Source organism: Astatotilapia calliptera, chromosome 16 (assembly GCF_964374335.1).
Source record: "Astatotilapia calliptera chromosome 16, fAstCal68.1, whole genome shotgun sequence".
NCBI lineage: Eukaryota > Metazoa > Chordata > Actinopteri > Cichliformes > Cichlidae > Astatotilapia > Astatotilapia calliptera.
Genome location: NC_137437.1, coordinates 8,950,051 through 8,961,880, shown reverse-complemented (window position 1 = coordinate 8,961,880; position 11,830 = coordinate 8,950,051). Strand labels below are relative to the sequence as shown.

The 11,830-nt window shown below is 38.9% G+C and overlaps 2 protein-coding genes across 2 annotated transcripts; both read right to left on the bottom strand.

The window, feature by feature from the left end:
• Positions 1 to 2,302: 2,302 nt before the first annotated feature.
• On the bottom strand, positions 2,303 to 3,941 carry LOC113008192 (trace amine-associated receptor 13c-like). The gene is made up of 2 exons (XM_026145433.2): positions 3,687 to 3,941; positions 2,303 to 3,426 (listed from the first exon to the last, which is right to left on the bottom strand). Exons 1-2 carry the CDS (start codon positions 3,857 to 3,859, stop codon positions 2,610 to 2,612), a joined length of 990 nt encoding a protein of 329 aa, XP_026001218.2. The 5' UTR covers positions 3,860 to 3,941; the 3' UTR covers positions 2,303 to 2,609.
• Positions 3,942 to 9,154: 5,213 nt separating this feature from the next.
• LOC113008186 (trace amine-associated receptor 13c-like) lies at positions 9,155 to 10,709 on the bottom strand. The gene is made up of 2 exons (XM_080291085.1): positions 10,633 to 10,709; positions 9,155 to 10,264 (listed from the first exon to the last, which is right to left on the bottom strand). The coding sequence occupies exons 1-2, from the start codon at positions 10,707 to 10,709 to the stop codon at positions 9,451 to 9,453; spliced, it is 891 nt and encodes a 296-aa protein (XP_080147211.1). The 3' UTR covers positions 9,155 to 9,450.
• Positions 10,710 to 11,830: the final 1,121 nt, after the last annotated feature.

Here is an 11,830-nt window from a genome sequence, read left to right as displayed (position 1 = left end):
TTGTTGCAACTGCCTCTACGCTACCTGAAATTGAACCTCCCTCACCCTCATTCAGATCTGGCGTTTGGAACTATTTTGGTTTTCATGTGACGTATGACCCTGATGGTAAGCGCGTCATGGACAGAAGTAAAACAATATTTCGGATGTGCCACGCTATGCTCAATTACATTGGCGTTAACGTAATTTTAACGAGATTAACGCTGACAGCACTAGTGGGAACACAACAACTATGACTGCACATTTACGCCGACATCATCCTAGAGCAAAGACAAGTGGAAGCAGAAAAAAACAACAAGCACGCATGCTACAAACTCTATTCGGGTTATTTAGACAGCCGTTAGCACATGATTCGCGTTATGTGGACCTGATATGTTTAATATGCTGTTAAGAATATACCTCAGAAGAAGGGTATAGTATAGCTTTTATTTTGGAAAGAGCCATTTCTCTAAAATAAATTCTCTTTTCCAAAGATGAGGTATTTCTCGATCAGATAGATTGTTTCAGCAACATTAAATTAAAAAGTGTACTTTTTAGTTAAAATATATATTTATAATTTTAATAAATGACAAATTAAAAAGGCATGAGCAATTTTTGTATCAAAAAAATATCGAACCGTGACACCAAAGTATTGAACCAAACGGAACCATGAATTTTGTGTATCATTGCACTCGTAGTTTTCAGCCAGTCTGACCCAGTGATAGCCAGCAACCACTCAGCAAACAGTGTCAGAATGCACATTTTGTTGCTAGTGACAGGAGGTTGCCAGTGGGTTGTTAACCCTTTTCTAGGCCTGTATAATTGAAAGCATAGAGTACTAAGCACTATTTGACAACCAGTGTTGGGGTTAATTACAAGCTAGGTACTTAATTACTAGCTGGAGAAAGTAATTTGGTACAGCTACCACTTGTTACATTACATTCTCATTATTCGAATTATTAATGAACTGAAATGCGCCGTCAAATAATTACCAATAACAAAATAAATCTATATGCTAAAGACCCACACACCAACACAAATCCTTTAAAGTGATTTGCCCCTGTGATTCTACTTTTAAAAACATGAACAGGTAGAAATGGCTCATCACTGCTTCTGTTACATGATGAAGATCAATCCATTCAGCTTTAACAGTAATCTAGGGTCTTTGCTAGCTTGGTGTTAGCATGCTGTCTGTCCAAAAACTTGCAAAGAGCCAAAGTTCTGTTGGCAGTATAATCTGGTTTCTGCCTTGGATGCACTTTCCAATTTCCAATCACTCTCTCCTCCTTTTGTCCAATTAAATTAAAAGTAATGTCCATATTCAGCCTTGTCAAAGGCTGAAGATCACTCCGCCATTTTCCTTCTTCAGCCACATAAAATGAGGTCATAGTACCTGCTCGTTCGGGGTTCCAAGCGATTCAAGCAGGTACTAAAATGTGATGTCGTCAGACTGCATGCCACCGATTGGCTAGTAAGTAGCATCACTCAGTCAGTCATGAGTGTGTCTTATTCGCAAAAATTAAAAATGCCATTTTTGAAACCTGGCAACATGACTACAAAAAAAACAACGCCGTGGTCCCTGAATCTAAAGAAAAGCCACACACTGAGCAGCAGGTATATTCTTGCCTCAATGTCCACCTTTTGTTGTAGCATTTGTGTTGCATATTAATTGTGTCACAGGGCGCTCGGACGCGCTGCTATTATAATAACCACGCAGGTTAGGTTGTACTGGATTTTAATGTAAAACCAGTCAATCTGAGGCAATCAGTGGTTAGTCAATCCGAGGTAAGTACTAATGGAAAAAGGGGCTTATGTATGGAAGAGGTCAGGAGGGAGGTACAACAGTACAACTTTAGAAACATTTTTACAACATGGTGGATGTGCCATGGTGTCATGGTTTTGTACTGCGTTGCAAAAAGTGGTGCTGGTGCTTTCATACCCTCCACAACATTCGAACCATTACATTGTTGCGATAGACAAAAACAGGCAAAACTATGAAAGCTATAGTGTTTACAGTTATTTTCTGTTGTTTTAACATAAAAAAGATACAATTATCCATTACTCGTTTCTTTTTTTGTAAGAAATATGACCGAAAACACAATTAGCTAGCAGCTGATTCCTGCTGCCACAGTTGCATTCTGTTTCTGACAATATTTCAGGCAGTATGTGAAGAACACCTTTGAACAGACAATGATATCATTTACAAAATGATATCATTGTCTGTTCAAAGATGAAGAACACCTTTGAACAATGATCTTTTACAAAATGAAAAAAAGACATGAACCATGAAACAGTTTCTGAATATTGTGACCAATTAATGATTATATTTGAATTAAAAAAAACAAAAACAAAAAACACACTTCCCTTTTATTTCTATGGCATCAATAATAGTGGTCTTAATTGCAGAATCAGACAAAAATACAGAATTACTTCAAAGATGATTACAGAAACTGTCATTGATCTGGATAAACATAAATATCCCGGATATGTAATAATTTCCAATTTTTAGAATATGCCTAATAAGGTGAACAACACACATTATTCTCCTTGTTCTCTTAAAGAGACAGAAAGGGTTTTAACAGCTGGTTGTTCAGTTTTTATCATAAACATCTTTTTGGAAAGATCTCTTTCTTCTACAGTATGCTGACCTCACAGGAGCCTGGCTGAAGTATCTGTAGAGTGACAACTAATTTCACAGCTTTTCTAAACCAGGGGTAGAACATAGCATAAATCAAAGGATTTAGACAGGAGTTAAAATAATACAGATAGATCACAATGGATGCAGATGAGCTGTTGAACAACTCGTTTCCAAAAAATGAAACAATGTAATATGGGCAGAAACATAATAGAAACACAAGAACAAGAACACCCAGAGTCCTGGCTGCTTTTAACTCTGATTTCTTTGCTGTTAGAGTCACTGAGAGCTGCAGTGTGACAGCTGTAACATGAGAGCGCATGGCACGGGCCTGAGACACAGCCACCACAAATACTCTCATATACAGAAATACGATGACAGTAACTGGAGCAATAAAAGTTAAAACAATGTCAGTGGTTCCTACAATGTAGTCTATGACAAATACACATTCTCCATAACAGGAAGTATGTCGTTCTCGTTGAAGCAGGTCGTCCTTTATAAATAGTATGTTGTAAAAAACCGAGCAGAGCCAACACAGACAGACGCAGAGTTTCACTCTTCTGTCAGTGATTCTGGTGGGGTAATGCAGAGGGTCACAAATAGCCACATAGCGGTCGACTGATATCAGCACCATAATGCCCACTGAGGCAGAGGTAATGACGAAGCATATATAACTATACAGAGAACATGTGAGTTGACCAAGAAACCAACAAGCTGTGTCTCGTAGGATTTTTGCTGGCATCAACAACAGACCAATGAGAAAGTCTGAGACAGCCAGAGAGAGGAGGAGGATGTTAGTGGGTGTGTGGAGCTGTCTGAAAGAAGAGAGAGAAATATCAAGAAGTCATTATTTCTATACTAAAACAATCTAAACAAACAAAATTATTGCAGCTGTCCTATCCGAAAGTGTAGACAGTTGAAAGGGTAGTAGAGGATAGAATCTTTAGAGTTGCACATTATTGTCCGATAATAGTCTACCCATAAGATATAAATTAACTTAAATTTAGTCGTAATTAGTAGTAGAGTTGTAGTAGTAGTAAAGCCACAGCAGAAGTTTAAAAAAGTAAATCTCTGCCTGAAGTGGGAGACTGAGACAATGACGAGAAGGTTGAGAGCCACAGTTAGCAGAGAGACTGAAAACACCACAACGTAAGGGAGCAAAACTTGAGACAGTGATGTTTTAGGCTTCTTGCAGGAGATGTTGAAGAGTTGTGGAAAGCAGAGCTCTGCTTCGTCCTGGGTCTCCATCTTCACACACCTGCAGAGAGCTGCAGCTCTGGCATCAATGTGAGCAGAATATAACTGATCCTCACACCTTCTCTAAACTCCTCCCCTCATCATTCTTTCAGCGTCTGTAATGCCCCCTTCAGTGCACACTGAATCCAGGCTGACCACTTGCTGATAGTATTGTATTAATCTGGCAAGTAATTACTGACCACATCTAGCCCAATGTTCTTAGGGTTACATTAGTTTCTGAAAATGCTACATCTTAGTAACATTAGCTAACTAAAACTGCAAACTGCCTTTTTTGTAAATTAATGTGCTTTTCAAAATAAAGCAGCACCAAGCCCTGTTTGCACAGTCTTAGAGCAATGGCTGTAACCTACATCCTTATGATAACAGCAACTGCAACTGTCATGGTCCTGGGCCATGTGGGCCCAGTATTCTTAGTTTTCATGTATTTTTGTATTTTGTTCTTTATTTAGGCCATGCTTCCTGGGTTGATCTGTTACGTTGTTCCTTATGTGTTTTCCCTTCGTGACTCTTACCCCCTGTGTGCCCCTCTGTGTATTTATGAGCCCTCGTCTCTCTTTGTGCTTTATTCTATGTTTTCCCCAGCCCGTTATGTCTGCGTTCTCCCCGTGCTCTCTCTCCTCCTGTTTGAACCTCTGTGTACTTCCTGCTTTACTTTGCCCATCTCCCATCAGTGTTACGTTCACTCCTGCCGTGTCTTGTTATGATTATCAGTGTCACCTGTGTTCCCCGTGTGCATCCACTTCCCCTGATCTTCCCTCATGTGTATTTAGTCTCTGTGTTTCGTACAGTCTGTGTCGCGTCGTCTGTGTTCTCACCTCCATGTTTTCCCGGTCAGTCCTTGCAGTGATCATCATAGTCTGAGTTTTCTTAGTTTGTCGCAGTATTGGTTTTCCCAGTTTAGTTATAGTCTAGTCACGCCATCCCTGCTTTGTTTGTGCACTTTGTCTTCAGCCATAATAAAGGCTCGCTTTCTGTTAAGTCCACTCCCGTCTACTCACTTGTGTATGCACCTGGGTCCATCACACACACCACCGCACGGCCTGTCTGCAGATCGTGACAGCAACAATAAAGGTTAGAAAATAAAGCTTATTAGTCTCTGCAATGTACCATATGGGAATCACAAATTCTGTATGGCAGGAACCTTCCTGGTTGAATAAGATCATTTGTTACAAATACACTGCTGTAGAAAATACAACAGGTCCATGAATCACAGAAAAGGAGTGATAGGTTTGTAGCTTGAACCTATTCGCTGGAACGTTGAAGACAATATAATTACACAGCAAGCAAGACACGAAGTAGGCAAAGTTCTTCATGTTTCTCGTGCACGGGAGAGAACCGGACAAACGCCGTTCCTTCGCTTGACCCCAGTTGCTCTCGTCCGCTCCCCCGTAACACTGCTCTTTTATTGAGGTAACATGAATATGCATAGTATTAACATATGACGTCTACATACAAACAAAGAGTACCTTGCCTGTTTGTGTGTGTGTTTGCAGCCTGCTAAAGATCACACATCCTATCACTACACAATTGATTATACACCTCTAAGCATATATGTTTAAATATTTCTAAACATAAATGACAATCAACAATACAAAACCTAACAAGGAGTTTTACTCTTTCTGAGACTCAAGTGGGATAATGCAAAGGTTCACAAATAGAAACACTCATATTTTAGCACCATGTCTGCTAAAATATGAGTGTCTGCTGCAGAAATTCCCCAGACTTGCCTGCTTAGGTCCCATTCGGAAGCCCTGTGGACAGGCTACTCAGGACCTACATGTGCACATTGACAAATTATTGCCAGTAGGGTGTGGACTAGAATTTTGCATAAAAAAGCTACTCTTAACCACTCCTTTAATCACTAGGAGTCACTACATAGTTAATTTGTCCTTAAGGCAGATGACCTTCCTGACATAACTGGAAAGGGATTTATGTTGCCTCTCAAGCTTGAACCAGAGATCTTTTGCTCCACAGCTGCTTCACAGGCCATCGTGGCTCAAGAGTTGGGTGTTCGACTTATAATCGGAAGATTGCTGGTTCGAGCCCCGGCTCGGACAGTCTCGGTCGTTGTGTCCTTGGGCAAGACACTTCACCTGTTGCCTAATGGTGGTCAGAGGGCCCGGTGGCAGCCTCGCCTCTGTCAGTGCACCCCAGGGTGGCTGCGGCTACAATGTAGCTTGCCATCACCAGTGTGTGAATGGGTGCATGACTGGATGCGTAAAGCGCTTTGGGGTCCTTAGGGACTAGTAAAGCGCTATACAAATACAGGCCATTTACCATTTAAAATGTAAATCACTAAACTCGGGAGCAACTAGCCTTCAAAAAGTAAAAACAAAATTTAGTCTCACTTGGACTGTAGCTTTGACTTCTTGAGTTGTTTTGTAGTATATCAGTAAGATCTTTACTAAGCTTTTGAATCATTTGCCTTCTATCAGCCACATATTTCTAAGAAGTTTCATCTTCTCCACAATAGTCATATTTCCCTGTATGGTGTTTCCTTATTATAAACAATGTATACCCTTGATCTCCCATGGTGACTAGGTGTGGGTAAACTGGGGGACTGTTTTGGCAAGGCAGGGCAAACTTACTCCAAGAGTTATGCTTCTCTCACTCATTGTCAGAGTTCCTGGGTCATTGACACAGTACCCCTTTATTGTGTCTCTGTCCATTATGTTTAGTTCTACTTCCTGTGTGTTATTAGTCAGATTCAGTTCAGCTGTGTACTCACCTGTCTCTTGTCATCATCACTAGCCTGCAGGGGGTGGATTTAGAGAAATTTCCTTCAACTAGCATGAAAATCAGATGGGGTGCCAAAATCAGAGACATTTTTTTTACACATATGCATTTGTTAAATTCTGTAATATGTATTAAATTTGGTTAAAATACATACAATGCAGTAAGTATGCAAGTGTTTCATATAAACAAAATATGTAAATCAATTTTTTGTCCAGATAATTAAAAATTTCAGTTACATAAAACATGTGAATTTTGATTTTATCTACTGTGTAGCGTATATACTAAATAATTATGTACCCCAATAAGTATAAAATCCAGAAAGCTGCACAACATGAGGTGGTTCATTTAAAAACAAAGTCTAATTTACATTTTACACTCATTTTTTTAAATGAAAAATAATCACATTATTACATTCTTACATTTACACAAAATGTCAGGCATGTAATGTATTCACTTTCATGGATACATTTTTCACTAAAAGTGTGAACCAAATTTTTCATGATTTATTGGGTTTTATTGAACCCTCTGGGGTCCAGGGTATAATTGACCACTTTTAACAACTTGTTTGTTTTACCTTTACATCTTTTTCCCCCTTGCCTTGTTTGGTATCACTATTTTCAGCACAATCTCTCATGTCTGAATTTACAGTTATTTTTTCAGTGATATACTGTATTAATACAATTGATCTAAAATCACACAAAAAAACAAAATCGAGGTCGGCTCTGGTGCTGCCACGTGAACTGATTCGTCTCAACCTGTGGCCATGTGGCCTCCCACCAGAACTATTTCATTTTGGACTCTTCACAATAAACACCGTCCACATCCTCAATAAACCCGCGACTCCTGCGTTTGGGTCCTTTCTTCTCCAGCAACAAGGTTGACACTCCTCTACCTTTCTGGCTTATTCTGTGTTTTTATTAGTTTGTTTTTTTCCCCCCACCTTTCTCTCCATTTAGATTACTTAAACAATATGTACACAGATGGAAACATATGGCACATTGTAAATGATACAGTAATTTATTTTAACAACACCACACTGGAAAAAAGTGAAAAATATATAATATTTTTTCTTTATTCATGCTGTAATTAATTTTGTTCCGCTGTATTCTGGTGTGTGTGGTGCCTTCTCCAGTAGAGGCCAGCAATGACGCATCAGAGATTTTGTTTTCCCAGGAAAAGACTCTCAATCTATTCTGAAAACAACCACATGTCTTGATATAGTATTCTCCCATCATTAAACTTCACCTGCATATCTTTTTTGTGTGTAATTTTCAGATAGAAAATAGGATCTCAATGATGACCAGCATTTGAACTGGAAGCAGCAGAATGATTAGTTAATTGCAAACTTAATTCCCTGAAGCTGTGTAAAAACAAAAAACAAAAAAACACCAAAAAACCCAGAGATGGAATTATTTGCACATCTCATAAACACATATAGTATTTGTAATAGAACAGAAAAAATACAGAATACATTAAATGTGAAATCTGAATTCTGCACTTTAAATACATCTTGTATATTTGATTCAGAATCCACTGCGGTGGTCTCCAGAGGAAACATTACAAAAAAATAATGCATCATTGTCCAAAACTTGGGGACCTAACTGTAGGTCATTTAACACATGAAATAGTTGATTTATGCAATTGCAACTTTCCTGGATAAAATTTAGGTTAGACCATGCAATAATCTCTCTTACTGTTCTTTAGTACAGTAAAGTAAGTCCTCCTAGTCATCAATATTGAGATGGCTGTAGCTCAGGAGGTTGAGCAGGTCATCGACTAATCAGAAGGTTAGTGGTTTTGTCCTCTGTCTGCTCCTGCTTAAATAGCCTTGGGCAATTTACTGAACTCAGTCGCTCGTGAACACTAATCATCAGATTAGCCTACACTAAAAAAAACAGGTTGCTAAAAAGGGTGCTAAAAGAATAAATGAAACTGAGGATGGCCCAAAGATATCACTGAAAGAAAAGCCACATATTTTAAGATTTGGGATCTTATGTTCTTGTACTCTATAAATTCAAAAACTAACGAGAATTGTTTTAAGTGGTTTCTACTCTTATTTTAGGTTATCCTCTTTACACTTTCTCATGCAAAATATGTGACTTTGACTGTACCATCCAGAGAAAATAAATAACATTTCATTTACTCAAATGCTTCTTATAGAACTATATGTCCCATATACTGAAGTAAAATGACAGACATAAAACTTATATTCACTTTCAGTCCATATTCACATGCCTAATGCAGTCACTGTGTTTCCTTTTTAAGTAAAAGTTTAATTAAATGTTAAAGAATATAGATAAAGTAAAAACATATCAATACAACATACAACATATCAGACTATGCACTTCTAGAAGGTTGGAGAACACTTGACTTAAATTCTTGATTTTCTAAAATTGCTTATGATACCATGTGTACACATTTTGATCAATTCAAAAGCACTCTTTTGGAGAGAGCATTCCAAGTTTCTACTAGATGAGATCCACACAAGGGGAAAAATGTCTGTCATGAAGGGTTGATTTTGCGGGCTATATACCCAATCAAAATGCACTAACTTGTCTCAATGTATGAGATCTGATTAAAATAATTAAAAGCATAACACATGCCTCCACACACTACGATGACTGGTCACCCTAAGTGCAGCATTAAACTTCTACTACGAATATTTTGTGGAGTCGGATCTTATTATTTCTGCATTTTGCTGACTTCACGTGTACAAGACAGCACTACCTGTACCATAAATGTCAAAAATAAGCAAACAGTTTATTGTTATAAAATGAAGTCAACAAGATTAAGATTTTTTATTACGAGCTGAACCTGAAAACAACTGTTTAAATGTTTTGATCTGTTTACAAAATACTTACCTCACTGGAGCCAGGCTGCAGTATCTGTAGAGTGACAACTAGTTTCACAGCTTTTCTAAACCAGGGGTAGAACATAGCATAGATCAAAGGGTTTAGACATGAGTTTAAACCAAACAGATAGGCCACAAAAGAAGCAGATGAACTATTGATGAATTCTTCTCCTACAAGAGAAACACAGTAATAAGGGCAGAAACACATTAGAAACACAAGAACAAGAACACCCAGAGTCCTGGCTGCTTTTAGTTCAGACTTTTTTGTTAGCGTCATTGGAAGGTGATTTCTGACAGCTGTAGCATGAGAGCGCATAGAGCGGGCCTGAGACACAGCCACCACAAATACTCTCATATACAGAACTATGATGACAGTAACTGGTACAATGAAGGTTAAAATGAGGTCAACAACTCCTGCAATGTATTGAACAACAACGACACATTTTCCATAGCAGGAATTTTGTTTTCTTCTTTGATGCAGGTCATCTCTTACAAGGAAACAGCTGAAGGTGATGGAGCAGAGCCAACAGAGACAAACACAGAGTTGAACTCTTCTGTCAGTGATCCTGATGGGGTAATTCAAAGGGTCACAAATAGCCACATAGCGGTCAGCTGATATCAGCACCATAATGCCCACTGAGGCAGAGGTAACAGTCAAGGACACAAAAATATACATTAAACATGTGGGCTGACCAAGAAACCAACAGGCTGTACTTCGGAGGATTTCTGCAGGTGACAATAGGAGGCCAACAAGAAAGTCTGAGACAGCCAGAGAGAGGAGCAGGATGTTAGTGGGTGTGTGAAGCTGCCTGCAAGGAGACAGAAAAATAACAATTCCTCAAACCTCTATAATGAAACAAGCCAAAGAGCTATTAAGTGTCACACAGCAGCATATTATCAACGTCAAACTGATTCAGAACATAGTATTACTTATAAGACAATGAGTATAGTATGTTTTCTGGTGCCAAAGTAAAAATGATGAAATGTAAATATTCTCAAGTATAAATCTGTACATATGAAGAATCTATTACTAGCTAATTACTAATTACTAGCTCAAATACTTGAAACACTAGAATAGTGTAGCTAGTGGGAGACTGAGATGATGACAAGCAAGTTGAGAGCCACTGTCAGAAAAGAAACTGAGGACAATACAATATGAAGGAAAACAGCTTTGGACCGAGCAATGGCAGGCTTTTTGCAGGACATGTTGAAGAGTTGTGGAAAGCAGAGCTCAGATTTTTCCTGTGTGCCCATCGTCACAGACTAGTGAAGAACTGCAGCTCTGGTCGCAGCATTATGAACAAAAATTAATTTCATAAGTAGCTGATACTCCTCCTCTCAACTCCACCCTTTCTTTCCCCCATTGTTTGTTGGATATTGATGCCTCCTCCCTTCAGACATGAGACCTATAATATTCTTTTTACCCACAGTCCTGCCCCTGTCACTGTTTCTCTGTCCTACCTCTCTATACTTTTAGTTAAGATATACGAGTAACTAATTCTTCTCTTCATTATGAGTCGTGCATTTGGGAAGAGAATCCAAATGTAGGACTCACAAATAATAATAATGGATTGGATTTATGTAGCGCTTTTCTTTTTTTTTTCTTTTTTTTTTTGTCCCGTTTGGATCTATAGCCATCAGAATTGTTGTCTTAAGGCCAAGAAAGATGCCAAGCGGATTTATTTTACCAAGTGGATCATCATGGCCTTGCCATATTGGTCCATTTGATTGACCTTTATTATAATTAGGAATTTATTTTATTTTCAGTTGCTACAAACGGGACAGACATGACTGTGGGATAGGACAGGGGGAAAGAATGAAAGAAAGAGAGGGAGAGAAAGAAAGAAAACCAAAGGGGAGAAGAGACGGTGAGAAGGGGGGGAAGAGAGAAAAAAACAAAAACAAAAACAAAAAACACCTGGGTCACCTGTATGGAGAAAAAAAAAACAGAGGGGAAAGCAAACAACAAAGAGCAACATAATAAGAAAAAAAAAGCACCATTACAATAAACTAGCTAGCAGTAGATATCAATAGTTACTAAATAATAAACGATATTGTGCAGCACGCAAGATAGACAGCGCACAGTGTGCTTTGAGGCAGCAGCCAAGAAAGCTGTAGTCCGCGTCTGTGAATACCCATGTGTACACCTGTGTGCATACCTGTGTGGATCAGCATGCTTGCATTCCAAAGGTTTCTCCATGTAACGATCTGCTAGGGAGTGTGGGGAGCCAAAGCCCTGTCCTCTATGGTATCAAGCAGGTATGGAGGAGATCAAAACTCCAGACATCCAGAGTCCCCCAGAACACAAGAGACCAAGGAAGACCCACAGAGGGGCAGCCGCGCCACTGTCCCAGTAAGAGCTAAGGAGAGTCCCA